We start from the raw sequence: 20,680 nt of genomic DNA, 5'->3' as shown, positions 1-20,680 counted from the left end.
AACAATAAGGGGCTGTGCCACTAAGACTGTCTACGAGTTAGTGAAAGCAAATCGCAAGCGTCCATCGGTGGTATCGTAAGAACGCTCTGGTCGGATATGAAACTTTTTGTTTATACGGGTTTTGATAAATGTTTATAACGTTATCACGCATGTTTTTCATAATAAATGACATCTCACTGGCACCATAATAGATGTTTTTCACTATATTGTCGCTAATATTCCACCATTTGAAATCTGTTTATCAGCTTCGTGGCGAATGTCAAGAATAGAAGAAATAAGTCCGACAGACTGTCAGTTTGAGAAAGAGTTCTACAACTGAAATATAGATACATTATCTACATCTATATGACCATTTTGCAACTCACCGTTAAGTGCCTGACAGAGAGTTAAAATAATCATTTTCACACTGTTTCTCCATCGCCCTACTCTCGAAAAGCGCGTAGGAAAAAACCAACACTTTCCGTGCGAGCTCTGATTTCTCTTATTTTATTGAGATGGTCGTTTCTCCCTACATAGGATGGTGTTAACTAAATATTTTCTCATTCGGAGACGAAAGTAGGAGATTTTCATAAACATATCTCGTCAGAAAACCGCATTTGTTTTAATGATTGACACCACAGCTCGCGTATCATATCCGCGACGGTTTCTTCTCTATTTCACGATATCACAAAACGAGCTGACCTTCTTTGAACCTGCTTGACGTTATCCCTCAACCCTACCTACTCAGGATCCCATTCTGCACAACAACACTTTCGCAGAAGACGGAGAAGCGTAGTGTAGGCAGTCTATTTAGTGGATCTGTTGCATCTTCAAAGTTTTCTGCAATTAAAGCGCAGTCTTTGGTTCACCTTCCCCATAAAATTATTTATATTTTTGTAATTCTTATCCATAGGTATTTAACTGAATTCACAGCCTTTAGATTTGTATGATTTATCGTGTAACCGATATTTAGCGGATTTCTTTTAGTACTCACTTGGATGAGCTCGCAATTTTCATTATTTAGAGTCAATTGTCACTTTTTGCATCATAAAAATATCTTGTCTGAATTATTTTGCAATTGATTTTGATCTTCTGATCACTTTACTATACGGTAAATGATAGCATAATCTGGACATAATCTAAAATGACTGCTCAGATTGTCGCCTAAATCGTTTACACAGATTAGGAAGAGAAGAGGGCCCATAACACTTCCTTGGGGACCGCAACATATCACTTCTGCTTTATCTTAAGGATTAACATGCCACTTCTGCTGTATTTACTCTTTTTTATTGTCAGAACACAACCGGTTTCGTGGCACTGAAAACCACACCCTAAGGTGACATGTAACTAAGTCATTAGTACCAGTTACTTAGTTATAGCTTATCTGAGGACGTAGTTTTCTTTGCCACCAAACAGGCTGTGATCTGATAATAAAAAAGATTAAGTACAGCTGAAGCGGCTTCTTCAGCCCCAAGATGATTAGTGACAGCAGTAGTTGCACTGTATACAAGACTTCTGTTTTACTCGATGAGCTTTCATCAGTTACTACACACTGTGACAGAACGCCACGAATGCAGTCGCATAACTGAGACGATACTTCAGGCACGTAATCTGATTAAAAGTTACACGACAAGAACAGTATCGAAAGTCTTCAGGAAAGCTAGAAACATGGTAATTTTTGATAACATTTCTCGTCGAGAGTAGCTGTCTGGCAAAAAGTACTTTAAAAATGGACACAAATAGTCTCGACCGCAAAAACATTTACTTTTATGGTAAACGGTTTTGGTCAGTTTTTGACCATCATCAGACCTTCATACTACGGTGGGAGTCGGTGGCGGTGAATGGAGCGGGTGTTGTAACTCCACGAACTTCAACTGTTCACTGCTGTGAGAAGTTGACATTCGTCGGAATTACATCATCCGCTCTATTCACCGCCACCGACTATCATCGCGTTATGAGGGTCTGAGGATGGTCAAAAACTGACCGAAACGGGTTTCCATCAAAATACATGTTTCTGCGTCCGAGAACGTTTGTATCTGTTTTTAAAGAACTAGAAACATAGAATCAATTTGTGTTCCCCTGTCGACAGCACTCATTACTTTACGAGAGTAAAAAGCTAGTTGTGTTGCACAGGAAAGATATTTTATTTCTATTTTATTTATATTATTATAATTAAAGTATTCCTACGTTCATGTTGTTAGCGTTTATAACAAAAATGAGTAGTGAGAGCAACGATGTTTCTAGAATACTTGTACGCTGCACCTGGCGATATGTTATGATCTCGTGTTGCCGTTTGCAGATTCACCGGATCCGAAACCTCTACCTGCTCTCGGCGCTACGTCAGGACATCGGGTGGTACGACGTGCACCAGTCTGGGGAGTTCGCTAGCCGCATGTCGGAGTGAGTACCGGTGAAATAACTTTGTTCCCACCGTCCACTTGTCGTTGAAAGGAGAAAAATGACTCGTCGTGACGAAAATTCATGTACCATCGACGCCAGAGGGCTTTCCCCTCGTACGGTGCAAAAGTGCATGCCACATTTTGTCCTTCCACTTACGCCATAAACTTCAGCAGGCTTTTCGGAGAAAACTGTCTCATAATCTTTATCTGCGAAGAATTTAATACAGTATAGGACAAAAGGATTGTTGTTCAGGAGAAAAAGTAGTTGTGGTAATCTAGCATGAGACTCTCGAAAAGCATGTGTGAAGCTAATGAACTGCAGGCAGTAAACCTTTTCTATGGAAGAAAGCTGTATTCACCAGTAACAATCGGCTTCTGACGGCTCTCATGCTTACATTATTTTGTTTAATCGTGTCACTTCTTTCTGCAGTCGACTTCTTTCACTTCCTTTGCCTTATTTTACTGTTTCTGTTTTTCATTTTGTTTTATTGTGTAACATGTAACGATCTTTCTACTGCTCGTCGACATTACTGCTCATCTTTGTATTGCTCACTTTTATTTGTAACACATATTATTTGTTAAGTTACTTGTTCATTCCACTGAGCAGTTCTAATTACTGTAGAATCCGCACGTTACGAAATCAGCTCGAGAAAGCATAATACAACAGCTACTAAAATGCTTAATGCTACAACAATCACATACCACTTATAGAAAATTATTGAACATGTCTGAAATGATAATGCCAAATCGATTGACATGTGTCTGTCTCAAACTGTCTGCGAATTTATTGCGAGTAGAGTTAGCAAAACAGAAGTAATAAATTCAAACGTCACGCATGATGCGGCAGTTTTTCACGCCTCTCATTTTATGGCGTGAAATCCAACAGCGACTGTTCCCTGACAGTAATCGATGTGTTACCAAGTTTGGTTGAAATCAGTCCATTAGTTTAAGAGGAGATACGGAACATTCAAACAAATATACATTCATCCATTTCTATAATAAGTATGCATACTTCAATTTACTTTTTACACAAGATACAATAACAAGAAAGGTTTTCGTAGTTAGCTGTAACTTTGAGCCGGCCGCTGTGACCGAGCGGTTCTAGGCGATTCAGTACGGAACCGCACCGCTGCGACCGTCGTAGGTTCGAATCCTGCCTCGGGCACGGGTGTGTGTGATGTCCTTAGGTTAGTTAGGTTTAAGTAGTTCTAAGTCTAGGGGACTGACGCCCTGAGATATTAAGTCCCATAGTGCCTAGAGCCATTTGAATCATTTTGTAATCTTGAGATGCATTGTCTCGTCTGCCATTACAAATATACAAACAAACATATTTTAAGAAGTATGCATACTTTAATTTACTTTTTACACAAGATAAACTAACTTGAAAGGTTTTGATAGTTAGCTGTAATCTTGAGATGTATTGTATTGTGTGCCATTTAAATATCCTTATGTTTTTTCACAATCACTATTAAAATTAATAAGATAAAAACTTGCAGAAAAAAATATATTTCATTCCCTTAAAAGAGCAGGTAGTTCGCTTTAGCGCGCTGTAGTGGTGTACAACTGGTACGTCTTGGCAGTTGAGTCGGGTGTATGGGCTAGTCCGTTGATTAGAATTAGCGCGTAATGTGGGTCGTCGTGGAGACGTGACAGGATGGCAGAAAGAAGCTGTCATGTTTGGTAGTGCCCATACCCACACAGTGAATGGAGCTGAGGTTTTGTTGGCGCATCGACGAGGACTGTCCAACGGTTCTTCAAGGAATGGTGTACACCTCGCAGCCGCGTAGCATGGCGTAAGAGCTATTATAGTAAAATGGTCCTAACTGATATGAATTAGAAGCGAGCGGCAGACCTTCTCAAAGAACATGGTTTCAAATCTGACAGGAATTCTGCCACCAACGAATGCAGTACATTTTCTGCCTGTTTCCGAATGTGCATTGCGAACAGAACCACATAGAGTGAACATTTCTGGAGGAGGCTACCTCGCCGAAGACCACTGATGACAGCAGCATACAAAGCTACACATAAATTGAACACCAGCTGACTGGAGACGAGTAGTGTAGTTCGACGATTAGTGATCATTCTTCTTTTCAAATGATGCAAGTGTACCAGTGGGGTGTTTAACGCACTGTGTACGGAAGGTATTACTGCCTGCCATACCATGTGCACACAGTGAAGCCTACGAACTGCTCTATTCTAGTACACTGGTCCCACCTACAATATTAGTATATCATGGAGACATTCATAGTTCAGGACATACGACGACATAAACTCTGAGATGGCGTGAAAAACTGCCACATTGTGCGTGACGTCGAAACTTGTCATTTCTTAGCTACTAAATCTATTCGCTACCCATTTGCAGACAGTATCAACATATTCCGCTAAATGTAGAAACAAAAGTATATCGCTGTACGACATACTTCACTAGATATGGCTTCAAATATTAAGAAGCGTAACAAAATGCCACCTCTTGCATGAAGTTTTAATTTATTACTTTTCAGTACTAGGGTCACTGACAACACATTTCACTGACAGTATCCATATATTTCGCTGAATGTACCTACGCAAATAGATAATTGTACGACTCATAGTTCCGGAGATATGACGTCATAAACACCGATGTGCTCGAAAAAATGTCGTGTCATGCATGAAGTTTTAACATACTTGTTGTTTACTACTGAAACATTCTTACAGTCGAATCAAGGAAATCCCTGACACCTGGCAGCGATTTTGACAGTTTTAAATAGCGAAGGGTAAAACGGCTGTAGTTGCAGAAACAAAAGCCGCCTATAGAGCTTTGAAAAGGCGTTGCCATAGAGACGTTTACAACAACGTGTTGTAGACCAAGCTGCAGCGCCAGTCGTACGGAAACTGTCCATCCGACGGATATGCGTTCCAATCAGACTTGCATTTGCTATTACAGTTCACAGTTCATTAAATACTGCGGAGTGGATTTGACATATCCATGTTCCTCTTATGGGCAATTTTTTGTTGCTTATTCAAGGATGGGCTCTCCCAAGAATTTATTCATCGCAGCTCCGGGTCATGTAACTAGAAATGTTGTTTATAATCAAGTACTGACTTAATATACGTTACGGAGAACTTACTAGATTTGGAACTTTAATAGTGGCAACTATTTATTCACAGCTCGTACAAAATAGAACCTTGTTTCAAAGTTTTACTGACCTTCAAAGTAGACACCAGCATTGTGTATAACCCGTTGCCAGCGAACTGGAAGTCGTAGGATACTCTTAGCAGTGCCAGATGTGTTGACAGTTCGAGCGGCGCGGTCTTTCGCCCGACGAATTTGTTGCAGTTCTGAAGCGAATGCCGTGAAGTGTTTCCTTCAGTTTAGAAATCGAGTTGAATTCACGAGAGGTTAAGTCAGGGACTGTAGGTCGTACAGCACTAAGTAGCCCCATCAGTTAACAAATCAGTAACAGCTTGTACTCTATGTGCTTGCGCATTCTCCTGCAAAATGATGGCAGGTCCTGCAGAAAGTGTCATCACTTCTAAGCTGGTCGTAGGTTGTGTTCTAAAAGTAAACAGCATAGAGACAGAAGTAATGACACTTTCTGAAGGACCTGACCATCATTTTGCAAGAGATTGCTCAAGCACATAGAGTACAAGCTGTTACTGATTTGTTTGACTGATGAGGCTACTAAGTGCTGTACGACCTACAGTCCCTGTCTTAAGCCCTCGTGCATTCAACTCGATTTCTAAACTGAAGGAAACACTTCACGGCATTCGCTTCAGAACTGCTACAAATTCGTCGGGCAAGGGAACGCGCCACTCGAACTGTCAACACAACTGGCACTGCTAAGAGTATCCTACGACTTCCACTTAGCTGGCAACGGGTTATACACAATGCTGGTATCTACTTTGAAGATCAGTAAAACTTTGAAATAAGGTTCTATTTTGTACGAGCTGTAAATAAATAGTTGCCACTCTTAAAGTTCCAAACTTCGTATTTGTACATATGCATATTTCTTTGTCCGACTGTTTCGTTAATTCAAAGGTGTTTTCACGAATATATGGAAATTAATTTTTTTCGATACTGCACTACAAACAGTCAATTTTTTTGTTATCGCTTCTAATATAGGATTTGGAAATTGAATGCCAGGGTAATTCTGAGTTTGTTTGTTAATATGAGTTTATAACCACCTAAGTCCACCAGCCTTTTGTGTTGTTGTTCACTACCTAATCAAAAGTATTCTGGCACCTATCTGTGGACATTAATATGTCATTGTGGACATTAATATGTCAACCCTTCGTCTTGAAGTCTGCTGGGGACACTTTGTACGAGGTGGCTATGGAGGAATGGTAGCCCATTCTTCCTCAAGAGTCGTAGCTAGAGAATGTAGTTAAGTAGGACACTTGAGTCTGCAACAGAGTCGACGTTCTGACTCATCCCTAACGTGCACCATTAGGTTCAGGTTGGGTCTCTGTTTTGACCAATGCATTTCAAGAATGTTATTGGCCACAAACCATTGCCTCACGGATGCTGCTTCGGGCACCTTTAAAATGGTTGGAATGTCCCTGGTGGATTTGCTACTGAGGTGATGTGCAACGATTGGTCCACGTCCGAAGTCACTGGACGCTTCTGACCCACCTACTCTGCTGCTGCTGCTGCTTCTCCTACTACCAACAAAACACCCTCTGCACCTTTTCCACTGGTGGCTTAGCCTCGGGCGAAATCTTGTGGTCACTTCAGCATAAGGCCGTCCAGATACTTTTGGTCAGATAGTGTACATAATGACAATGGATAAATCTTCAAAGGAATCGGTTAAGAAGTTTCAAAAATAAAATGTAATGTGGTACTTGATTTGTGACAGGGATATGACGAAGCTGGAGGACGGCGTTGGGGAGAAGGTGCCCATGTTCGTCCATATGGTGGTGACCTTTCTGGGCAGTGTGGGCCTGGCCCTCTACCGCGGCTGGGAACTCGCGCTCATCTGCCTGATCTCTCTACCTGTCAGCGTCATCGCCATTAGCATCGTCGGTTTCGCAACATCGCGCATCGCCAAGAAAGAAATGTCTAAGTACGCGCAGGCGGGGGCTATTGCGGAAGAGGTGCTTAGCTCCTTAAGGACCGTCATTGCCTTTGGAGGCCGTGAGAAGGAGGTGGAGAGGTAGGTTCCTCTTCAGCAATAGTCCATTAATTAGTACCTAATGAAAATTTGCTTAGAGTCATGTAACTGGAAGTTTTCTCTTTCAGTTGTTATTGATATATCTCCGCATGCGTTTTTTCATTCAGTAACAACTCCTCAATGTTTCACAATGGACCAGCTGGTGAACGGCTCTACGGAGTCTACTGATACGACTGTTATAATTTCAAAGTGTGCGGAGTTACATACAGCTCGTTATGATTCTTCAGGCTTTGCCGTCTGACCCGTTCCACATATGGCTTTCGGGTCATCATATAAAATTAATTGTTGGTAAGGCGGGTACCAGGTTGAGATTCATTGGGAGAGTGCTTTGAAAATGTAGTCCATCAACAAAGGAGGTGGCTTACAAAACACTCGTTCGACCTATACTTGAGTATAGCTCATCAGTGTGGGATCCGTACCAGATCGGTTTGACGGAGGAGATAGAGAAGATCCAAAGAAGAGCGGCGCGTTTCGTCACAGGGTTATTTGGTAACCGTGATAGCGTTACGGAAATGTTTAATAAACTCAAGTGGCAGACTCTGCAAGAGAGGCGCTCTGCATCGCGGTGTAGATTGCTCGCCAGGTTTCGAGAGGGTGCGTTTCTGGATGAGGTATCGAATATATTGCTTCCCCCTACTTATACCTCCCGATGAGATCACGAATGTAAAATTAGAGAGATTAGAGCGCGCACGGAGGCTTTCAGACAGTCGTTCTTCCCGCGAACCATACGCGACTGGAACAGGAAAGGGAGGTAATGACAGTGGCACGTAAAGTGCCCTCCGCCACACACCGTTGGGTGGCTTGCAGAGTATAAATGTAGATATAGATGTAGATGTCTGCCACTGGTTCACTTCGAGTAAACCCGACAGTATTTCCTAGAAGCAACTGCTAGTCATCGTCATGTTGTTGGCGTTGGTTGCTGGTAGAAGTTAGCAACTATGGTACCTATACTGCTACGGTCTTCTTGCGGAGACCTCGTCCGAAAGTCGAGAAAGGCTAACTGGTTACGTTTCCTTAAAAAAATAGGAGGAGCACCCAAAAGACATTGTCAAATCTCAATGTAACTTCGTACACGTACACACCGTTGGCGCGTGTCTAACTGATCAGCGTTCACAATTCTCTGTGACTGGTATAACGGTCATCGGAGTGGACCAGTGTTGTTCGTGGAATGATCAGTATAAAGGATGCCGCGTACTTCGTGTGAGGCAGCTATACCGGTTGTTGACACTTCGAAAGAGACCTCATTGTGGGTCTCAATTTGGCCGCCTGGTCAAATCGTGAAATGTCCAAATTTTTGAGGCGTCCAGATGTAACAATGGCCCGATTTCAGATTGCTTGGTAAAGTGGTGACAGGCACAAACGTCGTCAAGGTTCCGGTTGACTACGTCTGACCACCGCACGAGAGGCTCTCATTATGTACCAAGCACATCCTAACCACGGCATCCCCGCGTCTGCCACCGGAGAACAACTAATAGACTCTTTGCAACGTTCTGTGTCATCTCGTACTATTAGAGAGAAGGAGCAGCCGAGCTAGGGAATTACCGTCCCACGAGTAGGCTGCCATTGACACTGAAAAGGTAGCGTCTGGAGTGGTGAAGTCAAGGCGAAGGATAGGCAGCTGATGAATGGCGTCGCATTGTGTACAGTGATGAATCACGGTACGGCACTACCCCCGATAACAATGATCAGTGAATACGACGCCGGTCTGACGAGATGTCCCATTCTTCCAGTGTTTTGGAGAGGCACAGTGGTATTACTCCTGGTGTCAAGGTGTGGGGAACCACCAGGTATGTTAAGGTCGGTAGTGACTGAGGGATCTCCAACGGCACAACGGTACGTCACGGACATCCTGCTTCTTCAAGTGTTGCCTCTCAGGCTCTCGTCAGAATGTCGTTACTAATTTTCCTTACTTTTCCGTTGTAATAGGGGGGCGGCTTCAACTTGGCAAGTATAGACTAGGAGAATCATGCCATCAAAACTGGTACCAAAGACAGGGATTCGTGCGACATTGTGCTGAATGACTTGTCCGAAAATACTTCAAGCGGAGAAGTACAGAACCAGTTCGTGAAGGTAGTATCTTCGACCACCTAACAACAAACAGACGTGAACTTCGCAATCAGTTGACGTAGAGGAAGGTATCAATGATAATGAGGTTGTGATACATACTATGACTACAAGTTTTGTAACGAATGTTGAGAAAGGTAGGAAAACATTATTGCTTAACGAGAGTGTCAGGATTCAAACTTCAGAGCACCTGTGTAGCCAGCATCAAATATTCAGAGGTGAGGACTACGATGTGTAGCAAAGACAAAAAAAATTCAAAAGCATCGTTCAATATGCCTCAAACAAAAATGTCCCGAGCAATGTCTTAAGGTATGAAAAACAACCATCGCCATTTAATAGCCGTGATAGAAAACTTCTACTTAATCAAAGAGAGCGTCATTACAGATTCAAGAGAAATCAAAACGTGAATGACAAACAAAAGCTTAAGGAGAGAAATGAGAGAGGCATTTTGTTAACCAATCTGAGTAAAAACTGTAAGAGGTTTTGGTCTTACATAAGATTAATAAGTGGTTCGAAATCCTCTATACGTTCCACGCGTTGAACATAGCGGCACCGAAACAGAAGATAACAGAGAGAAGGCCGAAGTACTGAGTATTATAACCTTAACTGGTAAACAAACTACCTTGAATTATTAAGCGCTTAAGGCCAGCTTTGTTTGCAGAGTGCTTGATTGCTCTACAGACGATTTAAAAATGAAGAAATTAGTGTCTTTTACATACTGTCGAATATTAACTTGTTATGGGATAATACATGGAGGAAACTCAGCTTACAGTATTTTTAGAAAATGGAAGTGTGTTGTAACAGTTATATTCGGTGTCAATTCTAGAGCTTCCTTTCCAAAAAATTATCTGTTTAAAATATTTGTATTCATTGATCATCTTTGTCATTACTAATAGTTCAGTTTAAAAAAAAATAGTGAAAAAAGTTTTATAGCACTGGGAACGAAAACAACCTTCACAAACACTTCAAAGGGTTAAGATTAATACTGAATGGAGATGGTTACGCTGTTGCATATGTATAACTTGCCAGAGCACACTGAATGTCATATGGATAATGTAGTGGAGTTGAAGTGTTAAGAAACTCCTTCCACTCCAGAGAAGGCTATCTTCACAGATTATCTTAAGTTTAATGTACCAGGTTATTTTATAATTGGAATTAGCACTATATAGTTAAGTAACCTCACTGCATTTCACAAAATTAAACTAAACGTACATCTCTGCCTTCTTTCCACATCCCAAACACCAATCTGCTCGGGTTTCATTCAGCACGATTAGTGGAACGTAATACAAACCATTTGACCGATATTTGGGAAGGACGGATAAAATTTATTACTAAATCGATTTCGAGGCCATACGAAAAATACAAAGATGAGAAAGGAATGGAACATGTTCATTTTTTTTATAAGATCGGTGATTCAAGGAAACCACGAAAAACTTGAACTGTTAAAGGTGGACAGGGAACTGAATTCCACTCCTCTTGAATACGAATATAGCATTTTAGCCACTACGCCTTCTTGGTGAGTCTGGTGTATAGTGAAACTGGCATTCAAATAATCATTCTGCCTTCTTAATTTGGGTTTTTGGAGATTTCACGGTTCAGCTTGGACGAACACAAAACGGTTCGACAATTAAGAAACAGTAAGGTCTAATTCCCTAGCACACTTTCCCAACTGAGCCGCTGTAGTTTCTCCAGTGTCATATTTCTTGACAGGATAATGGCCGGGACTTCATCTGCGTATTTGAAACATTTATCTAACCGCTAATAACAAAAAGAGTAGGCTTAACATCACATGTAAACCTTATTTTAATTCTCTCTACAGATATGAGAAAAATCTTTTGTCTGCTAAAAAGCTCAACGTCAGAAGGAATCTGCTGAATGGGCTTGGATTCGGTATCTTATGGTTTGTCATATATGCAAGCTACGCACTCGCCTTCTGGTACGGTGTGGGGCTAATAATCGAAGACATGTACAAAACAGACGACAAGGTGTACGACGCTGCCACCATGATCACGGTAAGTTATTCGACTGAACTCCTTCAAAAATCTTATCTTATTATCCTTTGCTGTATTTTTTCATGCATCAGAACAGTAAGAGAAGATTTCATTGCAATATACATCGTTTTCTAGTACTGTTGGTGGACATTTGAACATCAACTTTAATTCCGTAAAGGTATTTTGGTACTGGAAGATTAATCAATCGTTTTAAGGTAATTATATTCACATCAGGCAACGCCATGTATATACATATGATGGTTCAAATAGCTCTGAGCACTATGGGACTTAACACCTGAGGTCATCAGTCCCCTAGACTTAGAACTACTTAAACCTAAGTAACCTAAGGACATCACACACCTCCATGCCCGAGGCAGGATTCGAACCTGCGACCGTAGCAGCAGCGCGGTTCCAGACTGAAGCGCCTAGAACCGCTCTGCCACAACAGCCGGCTATACATATGATAAAAAGCTATTAAGAAATATAAAATTACACTGTGAGTGGCTGTACAGTTACATTAATTATTTATTGCTTGTTGTACCTATGGCTTATGTTCACATAACAGTAGTGTCTACAAGATTTTTAGTATTTATAAAACAATACAACTATAGAAAACAGTGTATATTCTAGCATTAATTTACTTGTGAAAACCATATATAAATTGAGACCATAGTCGCAATTGAAGTAAAAATATTAAATATGTAAAATACAGGATAAAAATAAGATCACCAAAATGTAAATAGAAATTGATACTAAATTGGTAAAGAGAAATGTTCACAGAAACATAAAGAGTGAAAGATTACAGCAACATGTACATTATCACTAAGTGCTCAAAATTAGACGAATTAAGCATGAAACTACTTGCAAAGGGAATGGAAATTCTTTTCGTACTAAAATCAAGATGGCTAGGCTACCTCGGATCTACGATACAGTGTGGTAAAAATCGTCATCGATATTCGTGTTGTGAAGCAACTGCGCCCAACAGCATCGCCATTTTTGTAAAATATTCGAATAGGTAATACGGCAGACCGCAGAAGAGGACCATCCGTCCTTATCAAAGTGCAGTTACGTGCGTAGAAAGTCCCAAATAGTCTCGGCCCACGTCCTTCAACCTTGAACAATACGTCCAAGCTCGACATTGAAATTTGCTATACGCTGTTGACAACATTTGTATCAGTACTGTGTACGTAAGCAATCAATGGCTTTGATTATTGTTAAACAAAATTTCAGATCTTGTCCTATCACTTGACTACCGTGCTCCGAAATAAAAAAAAAATCAGTTTACTAGAGGGGTTCCAATTAGAAAGCTTGCTTTCACGAAAGGTCTAACGGCTTTAATTTGGTTTGTTAAGAAGTTTCCAACACTATTTAATAAACTGAAAACCAGTTTGGCAGACGAGTTTTTAAAAAGGGGAAGAAAGGGAAACTTATTTTTTTCGTGGACGACAAGGTCATTAGAGACGGAGTCTAAACTTGATTGAGAACGGATGAAAAGGAAACTAGTTGTGTCATTTACAACGGAATCAACGTGGCATTCGTTTTAAGCTAGTTCGGGAAACCAAAGGAAACCTAAATCTTGATGAGCGAAAAGGGATTCAAACTGCTCCCCTCCGGAATGCGGATGCAGTGCCTTACGAAGTCAGAACAGAAGATAAGGTAACGCGTTTGCCTGCTGTACAGTTGAGTTTGATACGGGCAGCACTACCGGAACTACACTTCAGTATTAAACGAATTAGAAACGGCCTCGGCTTTCGGTTTCCTGCACACAGAAAGGAAAGGTAAAATCTTTCATGTCATTCCAATGTAATCATTAGAATTACACAACTAAAGTTGTATCTAAGGAAGTCCTTGCTGTGACGTACGAAATATTATACCCGGAGATTAGATGACCCTTAATCAAACTGTACTTTATTCCATCTCATGTAAGTTACGTTTGACTACAGTACCAGTTGAACTGTTGACGTGGAGTTCTGCAGCACTATAGCAGATGCCTTTCTCTCTGCCGCAGGTGTTCATGGGATGCATGACAGGCTTCATGTCGTTCGGGGCCGCGTCGCCATTTATCGAAGCATTTTCGATAGCGAGGGGTGCCGCCGCCAAGGTGTACTCCGTCATCGACCGCGAATCTCTGATCGACAGCATTTCCACTGAGGGAGAGCGCCCGGACAAAGTCGACGGCTCCATCAACTTCAACGACGTGCATTTCGAGTATCCTTCCCGCAAAGGCGTGAAGGTAACTAAAAGCCATATTTTGTTCATAAAAACGTATTTAAACGCCTCAGGGGAAATCTGCAGTGTGCTTTACGACAAAAACCTTTCGTTTCTAAAATACACTCCTGGAAATTGAAATAAGAACACCGTGAATTCATTGTCCCAGGAAGGGGAAACTTTATTGACACATTCCTGGGGTCAGATACATCACATGATCACACTGACAGAACCACAGGCACATAGACACAGGTAACAGAGCATGCACAATGTCGGCACTAGTACAGTGTATATCCACCTTTCGCAGCAATGCAGGCTGCTATTCTCCCATGGAGACGATCGTAGAGATGCTGGATGTAGTCCTGTGGAACGGCTTGCCATGCCATTTCCACCTGGCGCCTCAGTTGGACCAGCGTTCGTGCTGGACGTGCAGACCGCGTGAGACGACGCTTCATCCAGTCCCAAACATGCTCAATGGGGGACAGATCCGGAGATCTTGCTGGCCAGGGTAGTTGACTTACACCTTCTAGAGCACGTTGGGTGGCACGGGATACATGCGGACATGCATTGTCCTGTTGGAACAGCAAGTTCCCTTGCCGGTCTAAGAATGGTAGACGGTGGGTTCGATGACGGTTTGGATGTACCGTGCACTATTTAGTGTCCCCTCGACGATCACCAGTGGTGTACGGCCAGTGTAGGAGATCGCTCCCCACACCATGATGCCGGGTGTTGGCCCTGTGTGTCTTGGTCGTATCCAGTCCTGATTGTGGCGCTCACCTGCACGGCGCCAAACACGCATACGACCATCATTGGCACCAAGGCAGAAGCGACTCTCATCGCTGAAGACGACACGTCTCCATTCGTCCCTCCATTCACGCCTGTCGCGACACCACTGGAGGCGGGCTGCACGATGTTGGGGCGTGAGCGGAAGACGGCCTAACGGTGTGCGGGACCGTAGCCCAGCTTCATGGAGACGGTTGCGAATGGTCCTCGCCGATACCCCAGGAGCAACAGTGTCCCTAATTTGCTGGGAAGTGGCGGTGCGGTCCCCTACGGCACTGCGTAGGATCCTACGGTCTTGGCGTGCATCCGTGCGTCGCTGCGGTCCGGTCCCAGGTCGACGGGCATGTGCACCTTCCGCCGACCACTGGCGACAACATCGATGTACTGTGGAGACCTCACGCCCCACGTGTTGAGCAATTCGGCGGTACGTCCACCCGGCCTCCCGCATGCCCACTATACGCCCTCGCTCAAAGTCCGTCAACTGCACATACGGTTCACGTCCACGCTGTCGCGGCATGCTACCAGTGTTAAAGACTGCGATGGAGCTCCGTATGCCACGGCAAACTGGCTGACACTGAAGGCAGTGGTGCACAAATGCTGCGCAGCTAGCGCCATTCGACGGCCAACACCGCGGTTCCTGGTGTGTCCGCTGTGCCGTGCGTGTGATCATTGCTTGTACAGCCCTCTCGCAGTGTCCGGAGCAAGTATGGTGGGTCTGACACACCGGTGTCAATGTGTTCTTTTTTCCATTTCCAGGAGTGTATATTATGACACTTTATTATTATATCAATGCCCATACTGTTCCTGCTATCATAAATACTGATCTTTCAGATCCTGAAAGGTCTGAACCTGACCATCAAAGGCGGTGAAACAGTCGCTCTGGTCGGTAGCTCAGGTTGTGGCAAATCTACTTGTATCCAACTTATACAGAGGTTCTACGATCCGATAGACGGAGCGGTGAGTACCTTCAACTTAAATAAAATTCTTTTTCTTAATCTTGTACGGTGAACAAATGGAATTATCTGTGATTATTACAGTTTGTCCAGTATCCTAAAAACAGAAACCTCCTCCGCTATTTGCACGCCTGATTTTGGTAGCACGTAGACGCTCGAACGTGTTTTAGTTTTGCCTTAAAACTCAGTCTTACCTAAAGAAAATGAAGCAGTATCATGGCTTAACGATCCGTCGACAACTAGGTCATTAGCGACCGAGAACCCGAGAAAATGTGGTCCTATGCTTTTATTCGATCACTAGTTGATTAGTTTGGTGCGGCAATACAAGACCACAAAAGGAAAGCTGAAGTTTTAAACTTCACATAAAAAAAATCATTCACGCGGGAGAATCGTACAGTCATACCATCGTTCGACCATCGCACAGACTGTGTGAGGTCATAGACATAGGCATCTCTCGCGTTGAGAAGCAAATAAAAGTGTAGAAAACAGATGTCTGCGGGGTCATATGGAACTGGCCATTTACGTAGCTTGCGCTTATTGCGAACCCGTCGTCCAGCTCAAAGTCGCAAACGACTGGAGAGACATGCAGGCAAGAGGGGTAAGAGACCGAATCCGCAAAATTACAGAGCCATATCCTTCCTCGAGACAGAAAAACTTCAGTCCTCAACTTATCACCGATTTAGAAGGCATCGCTAGTGAGAAACTCAGCATGCACTTTTCTCGCGCTATATCTCACAACCTATGGATGAAGGGCAACTGACAGATTCCACGTTCTAGATTTATTACAAGCGTTTGACACAGTGCCAGAGTGCATACTGTTAACGAAGGCCCGAGCACACGTGACAGGTTCACAGATATGTGAGTGGCCGGAAGACTTCCTACCTAATTGAACGCAATACTTTGCCCTCGACAGCGAGTGTTCGTCAGAGACAAGGATAGCATAGGTGTGCTCCGGAGAAGTGTGATACGACGGCTTTTGTCCCCTACATACGATATGAGGAGTAGGGTGAGTAGCAATTTGCGACTGTTTGTTGATGACGCTGAAGTGTAGGGAAAAGTGTCGTCGTTGAGCGTCTGTAGCAGGATACAGGGTGACTTAGACAGAATTTCTGTGTGATGTAATGAATTACAGCTAGCTCCAAATGCAGAAAAGTGTAAGTTGATGCACATTATAACGGTAGCATGGCGATGTAAATGTTATTCTGTCACCTTAAGACGTATATAACGATAGTATATAGACGTAGTAAATGTTCTAATCCTGTCTAAAGGCCGCTTACAATACACACGGTTTCTACTCTTGCAATTACGTTTAGTATATCAGATGTTATTCTAGCTTCGGTAATTAAAGCAATTAACACAACTACCTCCTTAACAACCGCTAGTGACATCAGATGCCGCGTAATGGATAAATCTGGGTCAAATGTGAAGTTATCGTATAGTCTTGGTTGCAGATTTTATTTTTCGTCAAACTACTTCTTGCGAGTGATAATAATACTGAAAAAAAAAACGGTCGCCAGCCAATACGTTGGATCGATTGACGTTACTCAACAAATTCACCAAATTTGGTCTTTACTATATTTTGGTTCTTATTAAAACTTTTTCTCTTTTAATAATTTCTATCATTGAAGGAACAGGCTAATGCACGTAGGTAGCTGAATAATGACTGCTTTCAGATTTGTTCATACACACACACACACTTAGAAAGTTCTGGTCCATGAAAACAACGTCGGAACGACAGTAATGCCTACTTACGTTTCTGAAGGTAATATCAGGAACACTGCCTCTGAAAACTTGTAGTATACATAAGAAATATTTTTACGATACTTTTGTTACTATCGAAATGATTGCAAAAGGTTTCATACTTGGTTTTTCTCAGTTTGATTGAAACAGTTACTTCAGATAATTCCTTGGACAGAAGGTCCCAACAACGAAGTTCACATACTAGGTAGAATTGTCATTTACTTTTTTTACTTTCAAGGCGATCTACAGTTCTCCACGTTTTATTTAACTGTGATAATTTAAATTTACTTCGCAAGAAAATACTCACTTGGGCAATAATGTTTCACACCAATGGATTCTCGGTTTCATTCTCTTTAGTATAGGAAAGAAATCCTACTTGCAACACTTTAGGTTAAATAAGTAGTTTTGCATAAAAAACAATTCAATGATTATTGAACAAAACACACAAAAACTTGTTAGCACAGCTCGTGTACAGAACTATGGACGGTTAATTTCAGTAGAGTCGTTGTAAGCACAGTTGCTGGAGATTTAGGTGCTCTGAAGGTACGTACCGTTTCGCAGCGACGGAGATTATTACCTGTCTTCGTGGCATCGAATGATGCGACTTATACCATCGCAAATATGAGTTTGTTTTTCCTGGGGATCTGCGTCAGTCTAAGCAATGGATGCCTTAGACCATTTCACATCCAGGAACCAACACTCGCTTGATTTTATTTCTCCTCTAAAGCGTTGAAAACTTGTACCTTAGCACTTCCCCTTCACTCACATCTATTAAGCAGTTAAACTTTAGCTTTGTTTAAACAATCCTGGGGAGTACAGGGCGCATCAGCTTTCATCGCCTGCCTCAGCAGTGTCTTGCGCCTGTCTGACCTGCTCCACTTCTCCCCTCTCCTACCTGTTTCCGTTAGCAGCAAAAAATCTCCACCTTTTCCGGCCTTCCAGAACGGCGGTAAATCCCTACTGGTTTTCACCTATACTTAACTTTAGCCCTGAGCTCATGTTGTTTTCACTTTACAAACAATTGTACATACTTAAATAAAAGATACTTATTGTTACTTACATAACACTATGAACATTTGTTAATTACATGTAAACATTAAACTTCTCACTGTCAAAGAATATTGTCTTCTGCAGACCCTCTTATACACTGCATACTGTACAAAACTCATTCTTTGCTTCATTAGTGCAAAGTCTCTCGACTCTAAAGAGGTCGATAGTGTTACAACAGGAATAAGAAAAACAATGTTGTAATGTTCTAATACAGTTTTAGTGACTTGCTGCTTTGACACAGTCACGTTGATAAAGTATCTGAGCACAACGCTGATGTGCGATGTGAAATGGATGAGCTCATTTGATGAGTTGTAGGGTAGGCAAAAGGTCGACTTCGGTTTATTGGGAGTATTTTAGGCAAGTATGGTTCATCTTTAAAGAAGACTGCGTGTAGAACTTCAGTGCAGCTCGAGTCTTTAGGACCCCACCAGGTCGGATTAAAAGAAGACATTAAGGCAATTTAGATGCATGGTACTACTGGTACGTTCTATCAGTACGTGAGTATCACGGAGACGCTTCATGAACCCAAATGAGAGTTTCTGGAGGGAAGGAGACGTTCTTTTCGAGGAAAGTTATTGAGAAAATTCAGAGAACCGGCATTTGCGGCTGGCTGCATAAAGATTCTATTGCCGACAGCGTAGGTTTCGCGTAAGGGCCGCGAAGACAAGAGAAATTAGGACTCGTACGGAGACAGGTGGATAGATGTTAGTCATTTTTCTCTCGCCCAGTGTGTCGTCAAGTGAAAAGACTTGCGACTCGGCGACAGAACATCTCCAATTGGGGCTCCCGGATATTAATGCCTTACGATCGTTTCATTCACTGTTTGAATACAGTCCCTACTTGAATATAATAGCTGTTTGAGTAGAAGTGGTATATACATATTTATAAATGTTAAACACATTGACACAGTAGTCTAGTTGTAAAGGTTTAATGCGTAAGAAGCTGTACATGAGCTAAAATAAAGCCTGCGTTGTGACATAGCTGACAAAATTCGTCGTTCACTACTAGGTGCAATAAGCAACACTAGCACAGGAGTCATACCAGTTTATGGTGAATGAGGAACCTATTACAAGAACACTGGTTCGATGCATTTTTCCCCCTCATTCAGGTGGAGCTTGACGGCCGCGACATTCGGAATCTGAACGTGGGCTGGCTGCGCTCGCAGATCGGCGTGGTGGGCCAGGAGCCGGTGCTCTTCCAGACTACCGTTGCTGAGAACATCCGCTACGGGCGGGACACCTGCACCATGGAGGACATCGTGGAGGCCGCCAAGATGGCCAACGCGCACACTTTCATCTCCAAGCTGCCACAGGTATAGCTCGCCGATAGAAATCCGGATGCTTCCGAAATAGGTAATACAAATCTATAGGGTAGAGACATGGATTTGTGGGGAACGAAACGAACTGATAGTATACTGAAAGTAACTACAAACTGACACTCAGTAGACCAAGACACAGAACAACATTGGCTGAACAGTTACACCGTGCTCTAGCAAGAAAGTTGATAATCATAACTGAAAGGCATTATAGAGTGTCCACTATCGAATCATATATCCAGTACTTGTGTTCTTAGACCATCAAACATTCGTTTGAAGCTCAGGACCTTTAAAGTTTTCAACAGACACAAATATGATACCTTCCACTAATAATTAAAAAGCAATGTATAACTTACTTATAATGTCCGTTAAGACCTTCTCTGCTCAACATTTCCAACATTTTACAATTATAAAAAATTAAACTTGCGCGTCATAATCTGAGGAAAATTAAATGGCATACATCAATTTATCTTTGAACATTGTCTCGCTTCCCTTACCACATACAACAGCACCTTGACTGTTTCTATGGCTGCAACTTGTCTTCGCAAAAAGGGTCAGTAGCTTTAGAGAACTTCACTGTCGTAAAACTCATAAGCAGTGAAGAAATTAACAGCTACACACATAGCTTTCTACCTTCTCCTATTGCTTGTCGCACAAATTTTATCATATTCTACCCGAGACAAACGAATAATTATTTAACACTTACCCTCCTCCTTGACCGACCACCCTCCCAAACTACTCATGCCACCTTTGCCTGGCCTCAGCGCCAAGAAGGTGATTTTACCAACACATCACAAGACACACATCATTTCTCCGTACCTCAAATTTTCATAAGATTGAAATTTTGTAAATGAATACACTAGTTCCTTGAAGGAATTTTTTCCAGAAGTATTTCGGTGAAAGACATTATCAATATGTTATCAAAACGTGGCACTTCGAAACACACATCTACTGTGTTCTTCAATATGACCACTTATTGGCAGGACTTAAACCTAGGTTAGGAAGGTCACCAGGTCTCAGAAGTTCCAAAGAACGACATACGTACATC

General features: G+C 42.3%; 1 protein-coding gene across 1 annotated transcript in view; it reads left to right on the top strand.

Annotated features, from left to right (window-relative positions):
- LOC126474394 (ATP-dependent translocase ABCB1-like) overlaps positions 1-20,680 on the top strand; it is an 84,156-nt gene that overhangs the window by 12,903 nt on the left and 50,573 nt on the right. The window contains exons 5-10 of the mRNA XM_050101863.1: positions 2,279-2,379; positions 7,214-7,510; positions 11,412-11,604; positions 13,592-13,816; positions 15,406-15,531; positions 19,426-19,629. Coding sequence (XP_049957820.1) covers positions 2,279-2,379; positions 7,214-7,510; positions 11,412-11,604; positions 13,592-13,816; positions 15,406-15,531; positions 19,426-19,629 — 1,146 coding nt within the window. The remainder of the gene's footprint in view (positions 1-2,278; positions 2,380-7,213; positions 7,511-11,411; positions 11,605-13,591; positions 13,817-15,405; positions 15,532-19,425; positions 19,630-20,680) is intronic.

This window comes from Schistocerca serialis, chromosome 4, assembly GCF_023864345.2.
Source record: "Schistocerca serialis cubense isolate TAMUIC-IGC-003099 chromosome 4, iqSchSeri2.2, whole genome shotgun sequence".
Taxonomy (NCBI): domain Eukaryota; kingdom Metazoa; phylum Arthropoda; class Insecta; order Orthoptera; family Acrididae; genus Schistocerca; species Schistocerca serialis.
This window is presented reverse-complemented; position numbering and strand designations above follow the sequence as displayed.